This window comes from Amblyomma mixtum, chromosome 2 (genome assembly GCF_055824585.1).
Source record: "Amblyomma mixtum isolate Tamu chromosome 2, ASM5582458v1, whole genome shotgun sequence".
In the NCBI taxonomy this organism is placed as follows: Eukaryota; Metazoa; Arthropoda; class Arachnida; order Ixodida; family Ixodidae; genus Amblyomma; species Amblyomma mixtum.
The window spans coordinates 104380312-104407333 of NC_143013.1; the positions used below are offsets into that span (position 1 = coordinate 104380312).

Below are 27022 nucleotides of genomic sequence, written 5' to 3' on the forward strand. Positions count from 1 at the left end.
TTTGCTAACGAAGAAACATTCGCCGCTCTCTGAAATTCAGGCGCAAGACGAAATTATCGTCAAGGGCAGAGGCTTCCGAAAACTGCTGGTTACATTCGAGTTACATGGGTGCGCACGGGGATTGTTAATTACTAACTGCTGTATTTGTATGCAACAAAATCAGAGAGAGAGAATTTGCCGTTATTGTTCATCGTGACCATATAAACCGGGATAGAACCTGAAGTAATCCAGTACCTGATTGGGAACGTGAGATCGCAGAAAGCTTGTAGCTTCAATTTAAGCTTAATCAGGGGTCACATCTGCGATATCGGTGCAAGATGCTTTGCGCCTGAAATTAACCATACAAAATTTTTCAATCAGCTGTTAGCGGCGGACAGGAGTTCACAACCCCCGACAATCCAAACTTTAACATTTCTCAACATCAAGCATGGGCAGCATGGCCCAACTGCGGAAAGCTTTTTTTATGCAACGCTAAGCAACTGGAGCTGCCAGCTTCTCAGTAAGGACCAACACCACCCTGTACTAGCTTGCCTGGCCAATCATATAAATAGCGATATGCTATGTTATGTTCATGCTCTTTAGTACTTTATTGAGGGTATACCCAAAAATAAAAGAAATGAAACCAGTCTTTTGTATACACAGCAGAGTTACCTTCTGTTTTATTTCTTACAAAATGAATCTGATACATTGCTTGCCATTAGTCTCCTCTGAAGGCATTAATGCTATGTGATTCATTATTTCATTCGCAGACATCATCCTTGTACAACAATACGCCACCACCACCACACTTCTCGTTGAATGCAGCGCTGCATGCTTCGGGGACCGCGTTTACTTTTCCTGGTGCCACCCAATGCAAGCATACTAGAAGGAACAGAAATCAGTACCATTTTTATTATAATAATATCATGCTACTACAGCACTGTTACATAAAGCAGTATTCTGAGCTCTTTTTTGTTTTAGTAGGTAATCGTATGGTCACGCTTTGAGCAATTATATTTTTCAAATATTCCTGACGGAAACTTATACACTAACGAAAATACTTAAATTTAAGAAGCGGACAACGCATATTTTTCGCTCAATGTATTTTAAACAAACATTGATTAGGATGCATTCACTGAGGCTTTCAAATGCCAGGTTTAAAAATAACGCTGGTTAAAATTCCTAGAATAATTGACAAAACTGCTCAACACTATTTCATATGCCTCAGATAACTTGAAGTATAAGGGTTCTTCTTCTACGCTTACTTGGTAAGCGCTAGTAAGGAACGCTTATTTTCCAGCTAGGCACCGCCCTGCACAGAAGATCAACCCTAGACACGTTGCGCCTACTACTGAGGAGGACAGAAAAGAATGTTTGGTTATCCGGAAACAAAAAACGCAATAACTGTCTCGCTTCTTGATTGATCTCTGAACAGCACCTTAAGAGGAGAGAGGAAGGTCAGAGTGAGAAAAGAAATAGAGAAGGATATGCCTTTTCTCCTGTGTATTTTAACCTCCACTGGCATCGCACACCACACGGGCGCCTTTTGCATTTCGCCTCCATCGAAGCACGGCCGACGCGGCTCGGTTTGAACTGTGGTATATCGACTCGATAACCGAGCGATCTGACCACCGAGCCACCGCGGCAGGTGATGCGGATAGAAAAACCAGAGGGGTCGGAAGTGTCTCCCTAGATTAGGAGGGGGGTAATGGCAAGAAATTCCGGAAACAGATTCTTCTCCAGGCACCGGATTTCACGGCGTCTTCTATGCTGCCATTACAAAAGACATGTCATGGCGAGGTTGAAATTATGTCCCTGTGCTAATCTAAACATCTGTGGTTTACCAGTAACGCCCCGGATATATTTTCAAAGATTTCAGTTCAACAGCAGTTAACGGCGGATACAAGAGGAAGGGCTCCTTTTAGAACGCTGTCTTAGGCGCCCGTTCTCAGCGTGCGCGTCGTCGTCGTTGTGGGTGTAACCGGAAAAGCTATAGCAAAGCGAAGAGCACGTCGAAAGATGAAAGTAGGATGATAGTGAAGGAAGAGCAAGAATGAAAAGACAGGAGATATGGTAGTGTGGAAGAGAGTAAAGACGAAAATGGAAGGTTTAAAACGAGATGCTCAATTTCCGTGGGTTGTTGAATGATGACTTCCTAAACGCGTTTACAGACAGCCGTCACGCTTAGAACGTGCACAGCAACAATGTGCGCATAAGCCACTGCCGTCGATGCAAAAGCAGACAGATGCTCCCGCAACCCCTCCATATCAGGCGGCACAAAATGGAAGGTTTACGGAAAACGCCGCACTGCCTTGCCCAAGTGTGCCGATTCTTTTGCGTAAGATTGTCGGCCCCTAAATTTCCGCACAGGTGCTTGGCTGATTATAATCCAATGAACGTTAGATGCACCGCAATACTGCAGATCGTCACTCGAGTCAGCTTTGAATGGGGATTCGAACCGTCAACCAGCACATACATAGGTGTCTATGGGGACCGGTGTAGAGTCCATGCTGTTCACCGTGGGAACGGGCACGGAAATTGGTTGTTAATGAAAGGAAATGGAGCAGTAATTGTCTCGCATCTCAGAGGACACCGGATCCGCGCCATGAGGGAAGGGAGGAAGGTTGGAGTGAAAGAAGAAAGAAGTGCTGCAGTGGAGGGCTCCGGATTAATTTCGACCACCTGGGGACCTTAAACGCGCACTGACATCGCACAGCACCTGGACGCCCTTTGTGTTTCGCCTCCATCGAAACGCGGCCGCCGCGGGCGGGTTTCATCCCTGACTCTCCGGCTCAGTACCCGTGCCCTCTAACCACTCAGCCACCACACCACCCAACGGGCACGCGGAACACTGAATGTGCGGTGCACGTGCCTGGTAGCCTGCTTGAAACAAGAACGCGTACTTTGTGCCCTTAGCTTACCTGATTGAAGCAATAATAAAAGCACGAAGAAACGCGTTTTCGCAGGAAGCAACTGTTAGCAAGAAGTGGCCGGATTCTTTTCGAATAAAGAAAACTGATTTATTTTAAGACTTAAGTATACAGGAATGAGATAACTGGATTATTGATACGTCGGAGGTTCGGCGGATCTGCAGAGTTGGGAGGGCCTTGCCGACGCGTCTCGTATCGTCGGCGCCTCTCGGTCATCATCTCTTTCCAAGCTGCAGCGTTGGGGCTTTTATAGCCTGAGGAACGGTGGCCCCTCAGAACTCGCCAATCCAAAGGCAGCACTCGACGGCAGTCCGAAAGGACCAACCAGCGACCGCGCGGCCAACCGCTTCAAATTTTGCCGCGCGCGGTGGCGTCCGGGAGAGGAGGAAACGGCGTCTCGCTGTCTGGCCTCTTGCGACAAGTCCAGGCGTGTTGCTTGAAGATGCTTCTCCTTAGGACTCCGCAGCCGTAAGGCGCAGCATCGTGGCTTGTCAAGGGGGACGCTCGTAGGAGAAAGTTAGGATGCGGGGCGCCTCGTGGTCGCTGAGCAGGAGCGTTAAATGTCGTGTGCTGGCGTGTTGGGACCGCGTGGCTCGTAAGAAATGTGAATGCTGACACAACAAATTTCGGTGAGGACGCCGCAACCGGGCAAGGGTTGCAGCGCACTGTTATACACCACTGTGGAGCGTTGGTAGAGTGAGATATTGTCCAGGTCCTGTTCGACAAATCGACAGGAATTTTCATTGTACCCTTTTATAGCAGCTTAAGCGTTGTCCAAATTTTCTTCCTCAATACATACAAAATTCAAGCTGTGCCCAAAATTCGCATTAGGCAGTACCGTAACCACCTCTGGATTTTTATGTCAAGTTATGTGTCTGATACGGCGTACACCAGTTCAGTACGTAACATCTCTGGTAAAAGGAAATAAAGCGGAGCGCTACTACAAATCGGTCATCCGGTATGATGTGCTCAACATAGATGCGATGTTTTGCTCACGACGTTTAGAAAAAGAACTAAAGGCCTTCTGGCGCTAATCCCCCCCCCCCCTCACCTCCACAGGAATCATAGTATTGGCGAGAACTATGAACAAGGGCTGGGATTTGCAAAATTACAGTGGCAGCATTCACCAGCGCGCCTACCTCAGTCGCCTCTGCCGCATTCGCAACACTATTCAGAGCTACGATGATGACACATGCACTCTGTGCGTTATAGAAAAGGTCACAAGTTTATTATGGGTAGCAGCAGCAATGACGGGGAGGACGGCAGCAAAACCGAGTGAAAGTGAGTTAGCGGCAAAGAAAGTATGAAGTGGATGAGAGCAGATAGGCCCGCAAAAAAAGCTAGTTCCAAAGTGGACACATTGCCTAGAAAGCGAGGGGTGCGCAAAGGCGAGATGTATTTCTACTGCCCAAAAAGCAACCCACACCTGTCAGGCCAAGAATGCCTTTCACAATTTTGACTATGAATGCAGACCTTCCGGTCGGTATCCCACTTAGCTCGAAATAGTTCCGTAAAATCGACTAAATCCCAAGAATCGCGAATTATCTACACATTGATTTCAGAAGCATCAGCAGCGCAAGCTAATATTTCATTGCTACTAGCTAAGTAGTTAGGTGCAAGCTAATATCTGCGCGAAGTGTTCTTGATCGAAATGTTTCAGGTGGATTCATGCGACGAGTTCTCTAATTGTTATGATTTTCATGAGCGTTCTTCTGAGTTTTCAAGAAGTCTGGCTGGTGGTTTCGCCAGCCTTCTGGATGCCCTGACAAGAAAATATTTTTTTAAAGTATGGCAGGTTTACTCACGTTCCTGAGAATTGACAGGCAGCTTCAAAATAATGCAACTCTTGTAATCGCTGTAAAGTGTCTGGGACGGGATTGGGTTAGACAGATCTGAAACACAAGATTTAAAGGGACGATGAAATTGCAGTTGGTTTGTGAGGAAATGAAATGGGGCAGCAACTGGGAAGGGATAAAGGAAGGAGTGAAAGAAGAACAAGGTGCCGTAATGGAGGTCTCCGGAACAATTTCGGCCACCTGGGTATCTTTAAAGAGCACTCATATCGCACAGCACACAGCGGCCTTTTGCGTTTCACGGCCATCAAAACGCGGCCGCCGCGGACGGGTTCGTACCCAACTCCGGCTCATTAGCCAAGCGCCCTAAGCACAGAGCCACCGCGGCGAGTAGGGAGGATGTCTGTGCTGAAATTAATGGATGCGCAAACAGAAGCCGAGATGTAAATTTCTAAGCTTCGCCTCTTTGGTGCAATGGCCGACAATTTACATGCAAAAACTATCGTTGCCTATTTTGAGCCCAGGAGGAGGAGCAAGACAAAATATTTATTGTAGCACTGTACTGAATTGGGAAAGGGAGCAGTGAATGGCCGTTGAACTGGGTGGCAGTCCCTATTCCGGCACGCCATCTAACGTCGCCGCGCTCACGTTCGAGGGGCGCACAGCGCCTTTCAACGTGTTCTACGGGGGTGAAGCTATTCCGGTCCGTCTCTACCGGAAGACAACCCCGGCCTGCACCCGATGCGGCGTCGTCGGACACAGAGTAGACGTTTGCCCAAAACCAAAACAAAACTGCTGCCATGCCTGCGGAAAGAACGACCCAGAAGATGGACACGAATGCAAGCCTGAGTGCCTTATGTGCGGGGAATCCAACCTCACGGGCTCCAAGGGGTGCACTGGGAAATACAGACACCCCAACTCCAACGCTGCCGCCGGAGCCAATGTAGGAGGATGCCAGTTTAATGCAAACAGCACCAACCAGTTAAACAAGACCACCCCACCCGGTGGACCGAGAGGAGGCGGCGGAGGCAATCGCCCAGCAGCCATGACCAAAAATAACCACGGGACGCCGGCTACTGCTGCCGCCACATCCAGCGCCACCATCAACAATACCGAGGTGAGCTGGAGCAGCGTCGCTATGTCCCCCCCCCCCCCCCCCCCTCGTTGGCTGATCAAAAGCTTAGGGCAGAAAATTTAGGACTAAAACTGGAATTGGAAAAGCTAGAGGAAGCACTGAACGCCATGACGAGCCAGTGCCGTACACTCGCGATGACCATCTCCCCCTCTTCTTCGGAGGAGAAGATGGAAGAGGAAGATTCGAGCCTTTCCTAGGCGGGAGCGGAAAACAAGACGAACGCATTGGCGAACTTTGGTTTTCTAACCGAGCAAGAGGTCAGAGAAATTGTTCGAGATGAAAACAAGCAACTAGAAGCGAGACTGAAGCAGAAATTTGAAGCGCGGTTGGCTCTAATCGAGCAAAACCTAGAAAAAAAGATGAGGCGCGGATCACTCAGTTAATGTGTCTCCCTGGTGTCCTAACCCTTTAGCGCAGTTAAATCTTTATTTCAGATCACTCAGATAGATCTAAATCTCGAACAAAAGATTGAGCGGAAAATAGAGGATCAATTTGCGGAATTGAAAGTAAACGTAGAACAATATATTCAGGAGGCGATAAAAAAGACTATTCAAGCTTCAGTTGAACCAATTCTCTACAAGGTCAAGTCCTGCGAAATGAAAATTGACAGGAAATTGCAGAAAATCGCCGTAGGGCCTAGATCAAGAATCATTAAAATTTCCAGCAAGAAGAGCAGTAAACGCATAGTAGGGGTAGTGGTCGTGGTGTGACACTTTTTATTAACAGCCTTTATGTTAGGCGTTCAATAGGTCCTGGGCCAAGGTGACGAGGGCGCGTTGCAGTGTTAGATCCAGGGAGCCAAGCCAGATGAGCCACGGTGGGGGTGGCGGGAAAGGATAGGCGGGGGTCTGGAAGGCTACGTGGCACTGTGTAAGGCAGTGTTCTATGTCTGCATATGTGTGTGGACAGTTTGGGCACTGAGGTGTGGAAGTGTGCCGGCACAGATAAAGTTTGGCTGGTGTACGCAGGAGATTAAACTGTATTCGGCGAAGAATGCGAGCTTCACGGATCAATGAGGATCGGTGTGGCGGTGGTAAATCATCTAAGTCCAATTTTTGTTGCCTGTAGTATTCATCGACAGTGTGTCTGTAAGCCTTGGCTGCCTGCTCCGTCGGTGGGCTCGTCCATGGGATCCCCGGCGCCTTGTGTATAGTATCGCAGGCAAGCTGGTGAGCCAGCTCATTGCCGGCGATGACCTTGTGACCAGAGATCTACCGAAGAGTCACCGGTCGTGGCCTTAATGCTAAGAGGGCGGCATCTAAGGCCACCGGGTAGGAAAAGGGAGGGCTCTTTCATGGAAGGCACGCAGAGCTGCCTGCGAGTCTGTATAGACAACGTATTGGGGGGCGGAGCATAGGGTGGCAAAGTGTGCGATCGCATCGGCGATCCCGTGTATTTCTAGGGCGCGCTTGGAGGGTGGGGAGGTGTATGGGCCAGTTGTGTGAGTGCTGGTTGTAGAGAGGCAAAGGTGGAGGAACAAGGCTGCTGTGGAGCCCACGGTTTCCACGAGACAGGCGTCTGTGTAGGCCACCGCCGCAGCGTACAAGGGTGGCTTATGGTTGTATGCGTATGCCTTACGACGGCCTGCGTGTGTGTGGGCGGACATGTTGCGTGGAATGGTTGCGAGGCGGAGGTTAGGGGAGTAGATCGGAGACTGCGATGGGTCTGGGAAAGAGATGGGTTCGTAGGGAGTCTCTGATAGTATCCACCGCCCCGCTGATCAACTGGACAGGCGGAGGATTTGTCTCTCCCGGTGCAGATTAAGGAGGGCTGGAAGGGAATGGAAAAGGCCTGCCCTGTACAGGGTGTCTGTAGAAGCCTGAGAGAGGAGTCGTAGTGTTGCTTTGTATAGTGTATTAAGGGCCCGGATTAGTTTGTCTTGTTGTGTACTTGTAAGGGGGCAGTAAGGGCTATAGTATAGGAATTTGTTCAGGGCCAGCGCTTGAGCAAGGCGGCTGGCATGTGTCTCGGAGAGGCCGGCATGTTTTAAGACTACGCGGCGGAGTAAGTGTGTGATTGAGTGGTATGTTCGTATGGACTGATTGGTGACAGAGGTGAAAGTGTTGGAGGTCAGTGGCATACCCAGGATGCGACAAGAGTCAACACGGGGGATGCGTTGTCCGGCTAGGGTGAGGGAGATGGACGGGTTCATCATACGTTGATATTTACTGCGTGCATAGTAGAGGAGGACACCCAAGAAGGGGACGTCTGCAAAACGCCGGCCGCATAACTTATTCAATATGGCTAAACGCGAGAAAGAGAAATTACAAATCGTACATTGTAATTGCAGGGGGTCCATAAAGAAACGCTTCAACAATGCGTTGAGATGTTGGAACGTCAGAAGTAATAGCTTTACAAGACGTAAGTACAGACGCCAAACTCACGTCATACAGTACCCACCAAACGAGTCTACCTGCATCCGCGTGCATAAAAAATGCACGGCTGTAACGATAGATTTGGATTTGAGAGAAGAAATCTAGTACATTGTATTCCAGCTCCCACCGAACAAACGGTCCTGCAAAGGTGCGTTCGTTCTGAACATCTATAGCAGACCGCAACTACGCAAAGCCACGTTCGACGAAATATTTCACAAAGCGAAGCGAATAGCGAGCGCATCGCCTTTAGCGATGGTAGGTGATTTCAACGCGTACAGCTAGCAATGGGGATATCATAAAGAGGACGGAACAGGCAGGAAGTTAGCCGCAGCCATAGCCGACGCAGCACTAACCACCCTCACGAACCCGCTGTACCCGACTAGAATAGGAAATAGCGCCTCTCGAGACACGTGTCCAGACCTCTCGCTAGTCCGGAACGCTAAAATTACCAATGGCGCACTACAGAAGAAAACTCTTGGCAGTGACCGCTGCATCCTACAAATCGCATTAGAATCAAATAAATTACTGAAAAGGAGAGGAGAGGCTTGCCTGACCGATTGGACGAAGTTCACGGAAGTAGAAACCCCAGCACTATGAGGATTGGGCCAGAACCCTAATTGAAACCAAAAATCATTTCACGCGCGATTTTCAGACTTCTGACGGCACTTCGGCAGTAGACAGCCACCTATTACACTTGTGGGAAGCCAGGAGATCTCTAAGAGATGGAAAAAACAAAAACATAACCGTAAGCTTAAAATAAGAATTGCCCAGCTAACAAAACAAGAAGAAGAGTAGGCGTTGTCTTTAGCCAAAACCAACCGGATATCTAAATGTGATTCTCTACAAGGCACCCTTAGCACGAAAGGTACATGGAGCTGCCTCAGGTGTCTCATTGAGCCTAATAAAACCAAATTCGAACAGAGCAGAAATTAAGGAGGGCACTCCGCGACTTTTGGAGGAACAGACGAACAACTTACCGACTAACTGAGAGCAAGGTACTTATGTACGACTGTAGATGATGAGGAGATAAGGACATACACCGGAGAGGAAAATTCAAAGTTGGGCGCAAAATTTACCGTCGAGGAAATCAAAGCCGCTCTGATGAAGATGAGGCAAGGGACGGCACCGGGAGATGGCAAGCTAACGGCCAACCTAAACTATTAAGCTCTAGAAGATTTTACGCACTACATCAAGGAATGCTGGGACTTGGAGGAGTTACCGAACGACTGGAAAACATCCATAGTGACGTTGATCCCCAAGCGCGGTAAAAAGATAAGCATAAAGAAGTTGAGACCAATACCGCTCACGTCCTGCGCCGGTAAGCTCATGGAGGCGGAAGTGAGGCAAAGGCTATCCAATTATTTGGAACAGCACGAGCTTCTGCCGCCCTCAATGTACGGCTTCCGGCCACATTTATCAGCGCTGGACGTGCTGCTCCAAATCAATAGGGAAGTCATCGACCCCCCTTCGAGAATCCGGTGGACAGGGCTAGTTTGGCCCTGGACCTGAAGGGGGCTTTTGACAACGTTAAACATGGCAAAATTCTTGAGCCCAGAAAAAAAAATTACCAAGCCTCGTCTTTTCAGTTGCTGGTTATTCCACATAGATAAAGCGGTAATACTTTATAAACTGCGCACAGAAATACTCCATTACGTACACGCAAAAATTTATGCGGTTATGAATGATTAAAAAATTGCACAAAATTTTCCTTCCTTTTCGAACCAATTAAATATTGCACGTATATGAGCTTGCTCTCCTTGATTTTAATTTGCACGATCGCACAACGACAGAGTTTTCCTTGCAGTGAGACTAGTTAAATTTTCGCTGTACTGTTTTCATTCCAGCTCGGGAAACCATTCAGCGCCGCAGATAGCTTTCAGGGAATAAATTTCAACCAGCGCGGTAATGATAAATTTTGCCCTCCGACGTCAGTGCTGGAGTGTGTTTTTTCTCTTAAGTGATCATGCATGGCCCCTTGAAAATAATTTGGGAGTGTGCCCTGCTGACAGAATAAAAGTCAATGCCAACTTTCAGAATTAAATTAAGAAACCTTTTACTACACAAAGATCTAACAGTATTACGTTCAACTACCCGAAGCAACACATTTCCTATGAGGGACGTCGTATGGTGGAGGGTTCATGATTCCTGTGGACCTCCTTACATTCTTTATCGTCCGATGTCGCACATCACAGCAGAGATTTTCTACAAAGACTTTATCGAAATACTGCTGCCACGGCTAAGATCGAACACGTGGCGTTGTGATCAGCGGCAGAGAGTGAAATCTACGACACTCCCTGCTTCGCAAACAAGCGTCTGCCCCAGTGGGCCACACAAGTAGTGCTGCGGAGGCGCGCGCATAATCATACGACGTTTCTTAGTGTTCTGGAAGCTGTGGGAGCCTCAGAAGCTAGTAAAAATTCCCCATGCTGTAGGCCTCAGGCGAGTCTATATCAGCTGATAGCTGTGCTAGCCTTGTGGGCATAGGTTCACTGAATATCGTTTCCAATACAGGGCGGTTTGCTGCTGTGTTCTTCTCTGCCAGCTTTTCTGCCAAAGATACAGCCATAGCTAATATGCAGCTTCGATGCTTGCTCTTCAAATGAAAAGTTATGCTCTCGCACAGCTGTGACGTTGCGCCATTTGTGCAGACTCAGAATATTGCTTACCGGAATTCATAAAACAAATACCCTTGTCAGGATGTTCTTCGCTAGCGAAGTATTGCACGACGACGTCTGCCCTGCAAAAGAAAAGTAGTTATTTAGCCGTATTTTGTGCTTTAAAGAGAACTAAGGGATTATAATTGTCTTCGCTAGCCCATCCTGAGATTCGTGTTCGACTTGACATATCTTAATACAACCCCAACACTTGGTCACCAGAAAATTTTATAATATCAACGTGTTCGCACTAATTGCAACAACAAGATACTTTTTAATTCAGTTTGCAAAAAAATGGCGTCGATAGTACAACACTCCAGTACCATGTGTTTCACCTGAAATGTGCTGCAATTTGTGAAATTAGAAGGCCGCTCTATCCGTTATAGACTTCCAGATAGAAAAATCAAACTGGAGCACAAGTCTTCGACTTTGGTAACCCTGCCCTTAATAAGCAGACCTCATCAGCGTACAACACATCCAAGGTTGGGTTGTAAACAACAAGTGCCAGTAGCACCACTGTGGCTGGCTGTGATGCGGGCATATTAGCCGCGCTAAATTCCAGCAGCTTAATCATCCTTAGTCACTTTCTAACACAGCAGTCGAACATTTCGAACAGAGTATTCGAAGATTAATTGATTAATTACACGCCATATCAGTGCACATTCCCTCTTCAATTTCGTCCCTGCAGAGTGGTTGTACTGCCGAAGTTTCTAACCGACAAAAAGGTGCGCAGAACTACACACTCACTGCGGTTCTCCATCTTGTCTTTTGTAATGCCACGTGAAGGTGAATGTCCTAGCAGAGGCATTGATTGCTGTAAGATCAGCCGCCACACACTCTAGCATTGGTAGTTTCGTGTTCGCTTCAAGTAGCACTACATGTGGCACTGCTTCAGCAATCTGCAAAAGAAAACGAAATCTGTAAAGCGCCGAAGCAAGTGCCACTCCTTGCATTCGCAAATACTTGAAAAGGAAATAGGAAACAGGGCTAAGGTGAAATGCCTACAGCGAGACTGCATTAAATAAAAGGCTGCAGCTGGTTTTCTTTGTGAACGACTCGAGACGCAAGATACGAATAGCATTCTCGCAAGATAAGACGAAAAATTTCACAACTCTCAGAAATTCAGGGCACAAAATCCAGCTCTAAGCTCGTGAAACACGAACACAGTCGAGTGATTTTGTGTTGATTCTCCTAAATTCTGGGCACTGATGTCACCATGACCCTCCACCAACACGTATAGAATACTAACCTGGACGCAGTTCAAACCCGACCGCAACGGCAGCGTTTCGATAGATGGTGGCGGTGGAAAACATTTCGTACGGATACATTTAAGGAGGTTATGCATGATCTCACCCAATGGGGGCCAGCCCTTACAAGTACAAGATGGGGGACCCTAGTTCGGGACCCCAGTGGCGTCGGCCGTCGCCGGGCTCGCCCGATTAAGGCCCGTTGGGCCTGCAGGTCAGAGCAGCTGAGCAGGGTCGCCTGCCAGTCCTCCCGGGTTGGGTTGGGGTCAGGCGAGTTAGCAAGGCTGGGGGGGGGGGGGGGGGGGGGGGGGGGGCAAGCCCACACCATTTGGTAGATGTGCGAAGAGTTCTCCGCACAGTGCGGACAGCTACCCGAGAAAGTAGGGTCGGAGAGCTGCCGGGCACATCAAAGTATTAGTACACAGGCGAAGCAGAAGCCGCCCCTCCGCCTTTGAGAGAAATTTACACGGGCGGGCATTAATACCGTGGCGAGATTGATAAAACAAAACAATGTCTTTGAAGGAGTAAGCTGGAATGAATTCGAGTTCGTGATCGTCGGGATCGCAGGGGAATGTCCGGGGAGAGAGTGCGCGGGCGGCGGCGTAAGCTGCCTCATTTTTCTCAAGGCCCCTGTGGGTAGGAGCCCCGACGATATGCCGGTGAGCGGGATTCCCGGCGTAGACGCTGTTTTGTAGAAGGCGGTAGGCTAGGTACGGTACCCAGCCCTGCTCGACATTCCGACAGGCTCCTCGCGAGTCAGAAATTATTGTTTTCGAAGTGGGATCAGGTGCACCCAACGCAATGGCGACCTCCTCCGCGTGTGTTATGTCACGGTCTCACGGGCGGTACGATATAAGGACGCCTTGCGGTTGGCGTATGCCTTTGTAACCAGTCGAATTCTATATTCGACTCCGTACCTCCACCTGCGGAAGCGAGACGAAGATGCACTCGATGTCATCCTCCGCAAAATTATGAAGCGGGCTCTGGACCGCCCCGCGAACACCTCCAACAAGTGCCTCATGGGGCTGAGCATAGTGAACACAAACTTCGGGAGCTCCGGGAAGCCCACTTGACTAACCAATACACACGTCTCTCGAAGACATAGTCGGGCCGCCTCCTTGGCCGACTATCTATGCAACACACCACTCTCATAGAAGAGTGCGTACGTATTCCATCCCAGTGTGGATGCGCCCTCCACGTGTGCCTTCTCCCCGCGAACATGAACCGTGAGGACGATAATGGCCGGCACCTGGCGCGGGCGGAAGCCCTGGCCCGCCACTATGGATCGAAACCCGGCTTATTCTGCATGAATGCCTCCGGCTCCCAGCATGGCGAATGCTACGCGACCGCAGTCGTCCACCAATCCAAAACATTGAACGGCCTTACTTTCGATGGAAGCGAAATACAAAATTGGCTGTGGTTTGTCCAATGGCTATCCCGAGTAGAATTGAGAAAGCTACGGCGCGGCAATCGCCGCGGTGGTGGTGAAAACTTTGATACTCAAAGAGAATTTGAGGGTCAGAAAACCCCCCTGCATGGTCGGTATCCTTAGTCCGGGACACCTCACGACGAGGCCTCGTCTCGCGCCCGCTTTACTAGAGCTCTTTGGGACTCCAGCGTAGAGCAGGTGAGGAGGGCAGCCTACCATGCGTCTCAGGTCGGGGTGAGGGAAGGTGAGGATTCTGAGTATATGTTCACACCATGTGAAAGATATCGCAGTTCTCTCCACAGAGCGGGAAGCGCCCATCTGTGTTCGGATCAAAGTGTTTTGCTATGACAGGACAGAGAAGAGTTCCTGTCTGCAGGCGCCGCAGAGTTCGCTGCTCCGCCTTACTCAGTCCCTTGGCAGGTGCCCGATAGAGACGGCGGCTGTCGCAATAATGAATTGGGATTTCGTGGAACCGCAGAAGCGGTTTATGAGCTTCTGAGCCAGGAGAGATAGGATGAGGAGCCTGGTGTGTGAGCGCTTGGGCGGCCGCATCAGTGGCCTCATTGCTTTGTGGACCCTGGTGGCCAGGAGCCCAGATCACGTTTGTGCGAGTTGGATCGGTGGGAGCGCGTCTTAGAATTTGGGAGGCAAGAGGTGATATTTCCCCGCAAGACAATGTTCGCAGGCCCGGTGAGAGTCTGTGATAACAATTCTCCATTCCAGTTCTCGATTACAGTTCTGTGATAACAGTTCTCGCCCAGGAACCGTCTGCGAGAGCGGCGCATTTTGGTTCGCAGCGGCGGCGGCATCTCAGGAGGCACTTTGACTGTCGGAAGTGCGCAGAGGCGAAAGCGTTTTCAGCACCACTATGACTTCCTCTGTGGAACTGGTGACGTCACGCATAGTTAAGTACTAATTACTAAGTAAAAAAAATTGCTAATTAGCGATTAATTACTAAATAACAATTAACTGCTAATTAATGACGCTTAAGCTTCGCTTTTAGGAGTGGAACGCCACGGAACGCCACCACCCGTTCGGCGCGATGCCTTGCCCTTTGAACGCAAAGTTTTGGAGGAAAGAAAATGGCGCAGTAACTCTTTGTCATCTCAGAGGACACCTGAACCGCACCGTAGAGGAAGGGAGGAAGTCGGAGTGAAAGAAGAGAGAGAAAGAGCGGCCACAATGAAGAAAATGAAAATTGTATTTGAGGAAAGGAAATTACGCAGTAACTGTCTCACACTCGCTCTTCGCGCATGCACAGTGGGGCTCTCCGGGGCTCCGCGAAATCGCTCACACCTAGGTAGTGTTGCTTTTCAACAATAGGCGCACGTGTGCTGTGCGATGTCAGTGCACGTTAAAGATCTGCAGGTGGTCGAAATTACTCCGGAGCCCTCTACTGCGGTACCTCTTTCCTTTCTTCTCAGTCGCTCCTTTATCTCTTCCCTTACGACGTGTCTCAGGCGTCCAGAGATATATGCGAGACAGATACTGAGCAATTTTCTTTCCGAAAAAACTAATTAATATTATTAATTGGGAGACGGATAATCTCCCGGGCTACTTCACAGCGAAACAACAGTATAAGTACATGGTTCGTTACGCGCCATGTTTTCACCTTCAGCCAAAGAACAGAGAATCTAGCTACACTGGGCGAGGTGGTCTTTGTCAGTACTTAGGACAAAATAATGTCCTGTGTTGTGAATCATCGGGTCGAAATCACTCTTGAAGCATTTTACGGTGATTTTTACGTTACGGCGGGTTACGAGAGAAGGACGACAATGTACAGCTCGCATGAGAAATATACCTCCCAGAAACCTTTGCTTCGGCTCGATGTTGTGCAGATAATTTTGCATCGTCATCGTTACAAATCTCTTACGTGTGACAGGCGCTGACTCCCTCACAGTTCTGACCTGCACAGCTTAGAAGTACACCCCTTCGAGCGTGCGTCTACTTTTGATAAAGTTTGAACTTCAAGCGACGACAAAGCAACACAAAAACGTTGGAGCGTAAAGCGCACAGACGAATCAATGAGGGCGGAATCAATGCCTGCAGCCTGGTCAGCCAGCCAATGCTAGCACCTTATACTGGGTGTTTTTTTAATTGTTTACAGATCATTATTTTAAGAACTACGGGAGATACAGCGGTGTGGTTTCTTCAGGGGAATGATTCAGCAAGGCTGACATAATGTACGTGCAAGATGTCGGGGATTATGCGATTAATTCACTAAAATTAACTAATCAACTTTATTACTTTTAATTCAGGGGTCAACGTTAGCTTCAGAAATATAAGGCCGTGAACATAGAAACTAAGCAGAGTAACGGCAATGCCTTCCGAAATATTTAACGTCGAAAATATGCATTCTTTAGCTTATGAAGTTTGCTTCGCGCAGTGCATTTTGAAAAGGCCTCGCTTGGCGTAGCATTGTCGCGGAAATCACATTATCGGCTTCTACGGCATAAAATAGACAAACGGCTTCCCTGTTTATCTCATCAAAAAAATGCTATCAATGTAATTTTAAAATTGTGCATTGCGGGAAGCTAACATTACAGGCTAGAAGGTGTATGTTTTTGACGTTAAATATTTATCGGCAATGCATTTGCATTGCCGATGAAGAAAGTTTACAAATTGTACTCAGGATTTATGTTAATTGCCTTAAATTTCTTAATATAATGTTCGTCCAGAAAATTTAAAGTAAAAGAGATGATTAGTTAACTTTAGTTAGTTAATCGTTTAATCACTTAGTTCTATCCCGTACTAATGTCCGCCCTGCTGTTAGTGATGCAAAACTATCCACAGTACTATCGATAGTTGAGTCACTATAGAGCTATCGATGGCAAAAGAGACTATCAATAGTGCTATCGATAGCACACTATCGATAGCACTATCGAAGTACTTTCGATGGTTCTATTGGTTCTATCGATAGCCGTATTGATACTACTTGTTATAAATAGTACTATCGATTCTACAAAATCAACCACGCGTAACCACCACACCCTAAACTTGGTTTCCCAAGGGTGTGGTATGGAGGTGATGGTATGAGTAACTGACTGACAGGACTCGCCCGTTTTCGCGGCCTGCGCGTCACCGAGCTCTGCAGATGTTGCCTCCGTAAAGTTTCTGGATAAAACCTTAGCGCGCGAATATCCTAGTTGCGAAGCACGTGTGCGAAAAGCATTTCTGCAGGTTTACGTCAGCAAGACGACGTCTGCAGTGCAAGATTGTGTCATGTGAGCCAGCTCAACTTGTGCTGTTTGTTCTTTCATCTGGTGCTGTTCCAGGCATGTTTACGAACTGTCCGAGTGCACGTTAAAAAACCACAGCTGGTCGAAATTTACCCGGAGACCTCCACTCCGGCATCCCTCATAGCTGGAGTCTCTTTGGGACGTTAAGTCTCATGAGACCATGAAACCAATCAGGTATCGCAGATGTTTTGGTTATATCGCTGGCCAACAAATGCATAATAACAATATTGCTACTATCAATAGTTTTACCATAGACAGTTTCACTATCGATAGCCCCAGCCACAGCGATAGTCATACATAGTCATAGCGCATAGCCTCAGTCGCTTTGGGGCGTTAAACCACCATAAACTCAACTAACTATCGATAGTGTTGCTACCGTTAGCGGTACTATCGCTAGTAATACTATCGATGGCAACACTATCGATAGTAGGCTAGCGATAATACTATCGATAGTCTATCGCTAGTATCACTATCGATAGTTTTTCTACAGTATCTGCTGAACAATTCACCTGAACCGACCGGACCGACGTATCTCACGCAGGGTTTAAAATAACTATCTGCAACAAGTTAAAAAAGCGCCTAGTATGTGTTTGCTCAAGGACATCTGCCCTACATCCTCCCCACCGCCAAGCCTAAAGAGAACTAGCGTAAAGCTGACTTAATAGCAGAAAACTACAATCGGGCAGAATTACCGCTCTCAATTGTACCACGGCCGCTCAATGGAGAGCGCACTGGGTGCGGCCCGTCGCGTCGCCCGAAAGAGCAGTATTGCGCCTAGTTCTCATCGCCACCGCTGCAGCGCCACCGCTCCGGGACGAGTCCGAGCGGAGAGCTGTGCGCAGCGTCCGAGGCAGTGCTTTCGTTGAGGCGTCCGCGCGGTAGGCGCTTTATAATTTTAGCCTTTCTGAGCTGCGTTGCACGTGTGCAAGTTTGCTATTGATAGCGTGATAGCGGCATGTCACCATCACTGCGCTTTTCCAAATCGCACGTGCTTTTACAGTGAGAATCGAGGCAGAAGTGCGCTTCGCCGAGCGGTCACCCATTCAGTGACGGGCGTTTCAACCACTGTAATAACTTATTACATATTACAATCTTGAACTTGGGACAAGGTTTCGGGCCACTTATTCAACATACACTTTTTGTAAACTTACGTTTGAGGTCGTAACGTTCAGCATTATAGTTCAGCCTGTTGCTCCGTTTTCGCTGGAAATAGTTTCAAGTGGGTACCACCCCGTACGAGGGTCATCCCAAAATTAAGGACTGCAGTTTTTTTATAAATCGAAAGATATCTTTATTTTAAGCAAATTACAAATCACTTAAAAGGGACACCATTATTCTACTTTTCCACATAATCGCCGTTGGGGTCTATGCATTTTTACAGACGCTGGGGCAGTTTTTGTATGCCCATGTCATACCAGCTCGCCGCTATGCCGTTGAAGAAGCGTTTGACCGCATCTTTCACTTCGTCATCATCAGTGAAGCGCCTTACAGCGTGGTGTTCTTTTAGCTTTGGAAAGAAGTGGTAGTCAATTAGTGCCAAGTCCGGACTGTAGGGTGAGTGGCTGATGACGTCCTATACAAACTGTTCTAGGACAGCGATGCTTTGACAGACAACGTGGGGGCGAGCGTTGTTCCTCTTCTGCGATTTTGAATCGCCCCTCTGAGTTTTTTAAGGGTCTCACAATAACTGTCCGCGTTTACTGTGGTGCCAGGAGCCAAGAAGTCTATACCAACAATACCCATTTTCGATCCCAAAACACAGTTGCCATGACTTTGCCGGCAGACTGTGTTGGCTTGAATTTTCGCGGCTTGGGCGACGATGAGTGCCGCCGCTCACGTGGTTCTTGTTTGGTCTCAGGCATGAAGTGGAATGTCTAGGTTTCATCACCGGTAACAATAAAATGCAAATATCTCCGTTTCATCTCCAGAACGCGGAAGAAATTCGCGGGAGGAGTCAACGCATTGTTGTTGATGGTCGTCTGTGAGCATTCGCGCAACCTGTCTTTCGCACAGCTTCCGATATTTCAACTTTGCTGACAAACTCCTATGAATAGTGCTTCTAGAAACGCCAGGAACCAAAATGCACAGTTCATCGAGTGTGATCCTCCGTTATTGCTGCATCATTTCTTCGACCTTCGCGACTATTTCATCAAAAATTGACGGCCTCCCGCTTCTTTCTTCGTCGTAAATTTAAGTGCGGCCAGCTGCGAACTTCCTACACCACTTGGGGAAGTTTTTAACATCCATGCAAGACTCTCCGTACACTTCCGTCATCAGGCGATAATTTTCGATTGGTTGCACGCCATTTGCGTGAACTTCGCTCCTGGCGGTAGTGACAAACGGGAGCTCCATTTCAAATGGTTGCCGGGCCAGTCCCTTTCGCGCGGAGTCATGGCTTGTTTGGAAGACGGGGAACAATGAACACAGCAGTATAGCGAGCAGCCACGCATATAGTTTCCCTGCGGCCGCAGCCCCTTGGAGACCTCAATTTTGGGATTACCCTCGTAAATATACTGCTGACACAAACAGTTGCAAAAGAAACAACAAGACAGCCAGTTCAACCAGACGACAGCAGGCTCAGCCAATGTTTTTCGTTTTATTTTGAAGCCACGTGATGCACCGAAGGAATTCAAGCCTATTTTACAAGCGAAGAACTTTCCTCGAAAGCGGTTTATGAGCAAGTATGATTTTTTCCACCGTAAATTGATGTTTTCTACCAAATCGGTCAGCAGTGGTCGCATTAGTTTGGTTAGAAAGGCTTTGCAGAGGTCCTCGGTGTGACTGCGGTCTTCTCTCTCGCAAATCAACTCCAGACATTGCTCAATATAGGGATGAAGGGCTGAAATCACTATGTTGCATAGCTTGCTGCTTCTGCGGGAACTCATGGTAACTTATCTTCGGATCTTTTCTTGCGTTTGTGGTGCACAGCGGCACGCAGCAGTTGCGTGGAATGGTGTCGCATGCGCTTAGGACGCTATCGACACAGGCACCGATGAAAAGCACGCAGAACTAGCAGAACCACGCGGTCATGCAGAGCAGTTACAGCGAAAACACACACGCCAACACAGCCAGCGCACTCCTTCCGCGTCGGCGGCTTGTCACGGAGTGGTGGCGCCCCCGCGGAGAATAGCGGCGGAAACTTCAACTTCTCCCAATACGCGCTTCCCCAGCCATTGAGGCGCGACGCGGCGGGCCGCACCAAGTGCGCCTCCATTGAGCGGCCGTGATTGTACATTGCCTTACAGTACATTACAAAAATCATCATAAAATTACCAACTAAAAAAAAAGGAACAGAAAGGTAATATCCTGTTATGTTACATTTAATATACACACATTAGAAATCGTTTTGAAGCATGCACCACTAAAGTAAATGCCACGACTGGTTGGTTGGTTGGTTTATGGGGTTTAACGTCCCAAAGCGACTAAGGCTATGAGAGACGCCGTAATGGAGGGCTCCGGAAATTTCGACCACCTGGGGTTCTTTAACGTGCACTGACATCGCACAGTACACGGGCCTCGAATTTCTCCTCCAAAGAAATTCAGCCGCCGCGGCCGGGATCGAACCCGCGTCTTTCGGGCCAGCAGCCGAGCACCATAGCCACTGAGCCACCGCGGCGGCCCACGACTGGAGGAAAGCAGAAATGAAAACATGGACATGGATATAACTCATATTCAGATAGTGCGTAGAAATACCGCTTGAGGAGGCTTAATATTAGCCATCACCTAGGCATATATTTCAAATCACCACTCACCTTATTTTCATTACTCTAAATACCGTAACGGAGATATCACAGTAACTTCCAGAGGGAACACAATTTTATTGTCAATGTATTTTGGAACCCTTGTATATCCTGGGCATAATATAAGTTTTTTGCATGTATGTTTCAGCAACTTAAATGATATATTAGGATAATGTGTGCAGGTTACGTAGGCAGGTAGCTTTTCCAAAGTAAAACTCTTTCTGGTGTAGATCCAGACCGCCGAAGTAGCACATGAAGCTGAACATTGCAAATGATTGATTTACATTTTAATTAACGGGGCTCACGCTGAAGTTATCCGCGCGCCGTGATTGAAAGCGCGCGCACCAGTGTTCTCAAGTTGTCAAAATGCAGAAGGCACATGGGGTTAGAGCGGTAGCGCGTAACTCGAGCTGCGGGCACCGCCGAGGCACCGGGAAGCCGAGGCACCGGGAAGGCCCACGTACAGATGTCGGCCACCTTACTTTACCTGTGTCCATTTAGCTAAAACTTTCACCTCTGTAACCGTGAAAGCCATGCTAAGAGGTATAGGGAAGAAAGGGACGCGCCCCGAAATACCAGCTTATTTAAAAAAGTTCGACAGATCACCTTAAACGATGCTTCTTCTTCGCGGTAATGAAAAAATTGTGCATCCAACTGTAGGAGTCCTCCAGGGGTACCCCTCTTTCCCATGTCTGTCTGATAACGTGCTCTATGAGCGGCATTTATCCAACAACAGGGCAATCGAGTTTGACAGCGGGCCCTGCAGCCTCGATACTGCCTCTACCGCTAAGCTCTTTGCCACAGGCCTCTTCCATCCTCTCTGTTCTCTTCTCAGTCTCCATCGTGACTCGTGGCTTGCCCGGCTTTTCCTTTTCCTTACCCGTTAGGGTCAGTGGTTATTTCTTTCTTTCTTTCTTTCTTTATTGAATACTGCAAACCTTATACAGGTCCAAGCAGGGTGGGTAAAATGACAAACAAAACAATATTAATATAGTTAGTAAACATCAAAGTGTGGCGAGAGGCAATAAAGAATCATTCCAGTCCGTTACTGTGCGAGGAAAAAATGAAAACTTGAATAAATCTGTTCGTGAAAAATGCGGCGTCAGAGAATTAGGATGATGATGGCGTGTATACCTCGACGTTGAAAGCGACAGATATGGGGCAGGGTTAATAGCTAATTCTTGTTTCCAAAGCAAGTAAAGAAATTCCAAACGTAAATTTTTTCTTCGTTGTGCAAGATATTGAATACCATTAACCTGCATTATTTCAGAGGGTTAGTCATACGGGGAAAATTTAGAGTAAATAAACCTTACAGCTTTTCTCTGTACCTTTTCTAGGCGAGTGATATTGTTTTTAGTAAACGGGTCCCAGACAACACATGCGTATTCGAGTTTCGGTCTAATCAGTGAATTGTAAGCAAGTAATTTTACGCTAGGGGGAGAAGTTTTAAGCTTATGTCTTAAGAAGTATAGTTTGCGGAGTGCGGAAGAGCAGATGTTATCTATATATAAATTCCATGATAAAGTGTTAGTAAGTGTGACACCCAAATACTTATATTTAGTCTCTTCCAGCAAAGGCGACGAACCTAGCTGTAGTTAAAAGAAAGAGGAGCTTTTTTGCGAGAGAAGCGAAGAAAGACAGTCTTATCAGTGTTAAGTTGCATGTCCCACGTTTCACACCATTCAAAAATCTTAGCAAGAGAGGAGCTAAGATGAATTTGGTCGTCAATTGAAGTTATTTCATGAAAGAGCACACAATCATCCGCAAACAACCTGATTTGCACATTCGGATCAAGTTCAGTGGTAATGTCATTAATATACAATAAAAATAATAATGGCCCCAGCACACTTCCTTGAGGCACGCCAGAGCCGACTGGAAGGCAACCTGATTGTTGCTCATTAACTGCGACAAATTGGTAGCGATTGGTTAAATAATTTGATATCCATATGATCAAAATTTCCGGGAGGCCAATGCGTCTGAGTTTTAATATCAGTTTGTCATGGGCAACTCTATCGAGAGCTTTGCTGAAGTCAAGAAATATTGCATCAATCTGGCCGTTGTTATCAAGACATGAAGCGAGTGAATGTATAACTGTCACTAGTTGTGTAATTGTTGAGTATCCTTTTCTAAACCCGTGCTGGAAATTAGAGAGGACTGCGTGCGCATCTCAAAATTCATTAATCTGGTTGGCAATAATATGTTCGATTAGTTTACAACATGATGATGTAAGTGATATTGGACGGTAATTTTGTAATAATGCACGGTCACCTTTCTTGTGTATTGGCACAACCCTGGCTATCTTCCAGTCGCTCGGTAGGCGTCCATGAAGTAATGAAATACGAAATATAATAACTAGAAACTTAGCAACAGATTCAGCATATCGCTTCAGGAAGACGTTAGGAAGGTTGTTGGGACCACATGATGATTTAGTTTTTAAATTCAGGAGCATTGAAACTACGCCAGGGTATAAAACAAAATTTACATCACAGAGGTCAAACACTGCGTCACTGGATGTACAAGCACCGGAATTTGAAAACACACTGTGAAAGAAGTCATTGAAGTGGTGCGCAATATCCCCGTGATCGGTAACTACAGAACCACCAACCAAAATTTGCGACACTGGTTTCTTTTTTCGCTTACATAATTCCAAAACTTTTTTGGTTCCTCTACAATGAAATTTGGAAGCACTGTATTAAAATAGTGTTCTTTCGAAGAGTGTACTGCGCGTGCAAGCCCTTCCTTTAAGTCCTTTAAATGATCTAAATGCAAGCGCCGTTTCTTTCACCTTTTTATCTTTCGCTTTAAGTGGATTATTTCACGCGTCATCCACGGCGTTTTTCTATGAACAAGTTTACGTTTGCTCGACACAAACTTATCTATACAGTAGTGGCACATATCTTTAAAGCGGCGCCAAAGTGCGTTCAAATCAGTATCATTAAAATTGATCAGGCATGTTTCCAAATGTTCTATAATGGATGCATCATCTGCACGTGAGTAGTCTTTGAAAGAACGTTTCACAGGGTTATTAGATTGAGTGCAAGCGACAATGAGCAAGGAACACTGACAAGCAGGTGGTCAGAGATGCCTTCCACAACTTCAACAGTGTATTCAGGTAACCCTCTAGCCAAAAATACCAAATCCAATACAGATTTTCTAGTTCCTTGCACACGTGTCGGTTCCTGGACTATTTGAATTAGGTCATGCGTTAACATCATGTTAAGTACATTGTTTAAGTTATTGCTGTTTTGAGGAAGGGATTCAAAACGCTCCCAATTAACGCCTGCTAGGTTTAGGTCACCAATAAGTAGCAATTTGCTTCTTTGGAACCGAGACATATGCTCTTCCAGTTTGAACAGATAATGAGCTGAGGCATCAGGAGGTCTATAAATGGCAATCAGAATGATGTTATGGCCCCAGCATGAGATATTTAAGCACAAACATTCAAGGCCGGGAATTTCCTCCAAGAGAACAGCCTGTATGTGGCCTTTAATTAGGACTGCAACGCCACCTCCCCTGAAAGGCCGATCCCTACGAAAAACTTGGTAACAATTAGGAAAGACATCCTCGTCGGCTATTTCAGTCCGCAGCCACGTCTCGGTTATGACGGCAATGTGTGGGTCATGTTCTAGTAAAGAAACCTCGAGAGGTTCGGTTTTGTTTACTACGCTGCGAGCATTTAAGTTGATTATACGCAAGTCCTCAAGTGGTCGCTGGACACTTAGAAAACTAATTTCCTTGCTGCTCTTTTTCCTTTTTTCCCCCTTTGTTCCTCAGGGTAGCCAACTGGACATCACCTGGTTAACCTACCTGCCTATCCGTCCTTTTCTCTCTCTCTCTCTCTCACTCCTGCTCGGAATCTTCGTATCCTCCCCCTCCCGACCATCATGTCCCCCTTCCTGCACGCCGACCGTCGTCATGCGGCCGCGCAGCACCATTCCCCTCTCTTTGATACCCAGGGTGCCGCCTACACGGATGCCTCCTTCATGGCTTCTCGAGGTACATGCGGCTACGCCCTGTACCATCCCACCTCCCCGCTCCTGAAACTCACACCAGCCGGCCGTATCTATGCCCTCCGGACGCACTGTCCCTCGATGTCCTCGTCGTTGCGCATGCTTTTCAGTCATTTGCCATCCTTCACTCTCTCCCAGAGTGCACAGTCTATTCAGACTCACAAGCCGCTATACACCACATACAGAACCGCACTCTAACCCCTTCTCTCCAACAGGAGGTCAAACGAGCAGTCTCCTCTCCGCACTGCAGCGTTCCACCGTTTTCCTCCCCTGGGTTCCTGGGCACTCAGTGATAGACGGCAATGAGCTTGCCCATCAGATCGCCCGTGACACTCTCTTCCGGGCGCCGTTCATCCCCTGGCCCAAGCCTTCGGAGGACGGTGGGAGTCTCACTGTGCGCCGCACCACAAAAGGTCTACCTCGAGCTCCGCTTCGACAAACGCCTTTACCCTCCCCCTCATACAGAGGCTCGCCGTCTTCTGCACATCGAAATGAATGCAGTAATCATCCAGTCCCACCTCTTTCTCTATCGCTATCGATCAGACCCTTCCTGTCCCAACTGCCCCGGTATCTATGCCGACGAGGCCCATTGCCTCTTCTACTGCCCGGCTGCTCAGCAGTCGGGTTCCTACCCACCCGTTCTCTATCCATCACCACCTGGATCGACTGGTTTCGCGCTGAAGGGAAAGAAGAACAGCGAGCGCTACCCTGATTTTCCTGGAATTTTCCTATAATTGTCCTATTGTGCGAGAGTTCTCTCTTGCACCATTGCATTGTGTGTTTCTAGTTTCTTGTAGATAACTGTTTCTCGCACTGAACTAATCAATTCACCTAATATTAAACTGCGTGAAAACTAAACATATCTACTTAACGCTAATTTTTATTTCACCCTTGAGGGCATTTGTGAGTGCTAGAAAAACACGGACACGGACGAAAACACAGCATGAAGGGCGTCTAACAACTGTTTATTGTCTGAAGAAACATTAGTATGCACATATCAACGTCATATCATGGGCAAAAAAGTGAAGAGCACAGCGCGCTAACAAGTGATAAGTAGGAAGTAAAAACGAGAAAAAAACGAAAAACGAAAAAAAAATCAAAACGATCAACACGTACACTTACGACAGCCTAAGATAATTAACTGTTAATCAGCTAGTCTAATTCCATTCTCTGTAACATGACCGAATGCGAGCTGACGAATTGGTTATCTCGAAAAACATACCCAGCAAAAGCTTCGACAATTTCGCGTTGCATTCTGTTTCTAGCACGGCCTATAACCTTGGTGTTTCTCTTAGCATTGCGGTGCATTTACAGTGCGGTACAACCAGTACGGAACGCGGAATTATTGAAGCTTTCGCTATGCATGTTGCTCCAGATGACCAATGCGTCATAATAACCATTGTTTAGAAGTCCTGCGTCCTGTGTGGTCGTCCCTCTCCGCATTTTGCTAGCGCTCACCCTTACCATCCAGGATGTATTTTTATTGAGCCCCAGTATTAGAAATTTTGATTTTATTTCATGCTGGTCGTGTTAGGTGTTGTTTGGCAGCTTAACGTTCCAGAAAGGCTATTCGCAGCATGACTCAGCTGTCGAATTCTGCCAAAGAGTTTTCATCAAAATGTGCACCACCCTACAGTTGTTCATCTCTTTACAACAGAGAGTACGGAATTCAGTTGTTTGTTTTCTTTGCTAACTGTAAGAAAATCAGCAAGTTAATTGGAAACAAATTGAAATACAAATTCTGTGGAGGCATTTGCTATATCCCTAAGCGATATGGCGCCTAGCACGCGTCAAACACAGCCAGAGTGGCCGAAATAGTTACAACTACAGAATATTGCCTACAGAAAAGTGGTGGTGAAATAAATTGTCCTCAGTGCAGTTCCAAAACTGTTCAGAAAATCTTCTGCTGCAATGGGTTCCCTTTCCTCTTTGATGACTAAGGCTAAAACGCTCAAGTAAAAGTATTTCTTACTCTGATGGAGTCCATTGGTGCGTCATCCTTTATTTGATTTCCGTCGAATGAGGGAAACGCAAGTGTTCCCAAGAGCCGGAGGAGGCCGTCAACCACATTCATCTTGTCCAGGTCGTCTTTCTGCGAACTTCTTGCCAGCGTGCTTTAATATAGCCCTGAAAGAAGACGAACATGACAAGGCGTAGAGCGTGCCTGAAATAAAAAAAAGTGGGTGGCAATCAAAAGTATTTTTTATACCAAGCATATTTGTCAAGGCGTGGCCTTGGCATTGCTCAAAATCATAGTGGATGTGCGGGGACGAGGCCCTATATGAGCCATATTTTACCTGCACGAGGCTGAATGTCAGGAAAATAACTTTAAAAAAGGCTTCGGCCTGTAATGAGAACGCACGTGGCAGAACTAGCAGCCACAAAATTTTCGCGTGGAAACCAGTGGACCACAGAAAACAAAACTATTCATCATCGCCTGACAGGGGCTATGCTCTTGAATCTATTTTCGTCATGCCTACTGTTTTTGTCG

At 47.3% G+C, this 27022-nt stretch overlaps 1 protein-coding gene across 2 annotated transcripts; it reads right to left on the minus strand.

Moving 5' to 3' along the window:
- Positions 1–669: 669 nt before the first annotated feature.
- Positions 670–26684, minus strand: LOC149360370 (uncharacterized). 2 transcript variants are annotated; one of them, XM_089572302.1, is made up of 5 exons: positions 26504–26684; positions 11614–11765; positions 10879–10949; positions 4715–4801; positions 670–861 (listed from the first exon to the last, which is right to left on the minus strand). In XM_089572302.1, the coding sequence occupies exons 1-5, from the start codon at positions 26603–26605 to the stop codon at positions 740–742; spliced, it is 534 nt and encodes a 177-aa protein (XP_089428428.1). In that variant the 5' UTR covers positions 26606–26684; the 3' UTR covers positions 670–739. The 2 variants fall into 2 exon arrangements, with proteins under 2 accessions (XP_089428428.1, XP_089428429.1); XM_089572303.1 differs by lacking the exon at positions 4715–4801.
- Between the last annotated feature and the right edge of the window lie 338 nt (positions 26685–27022).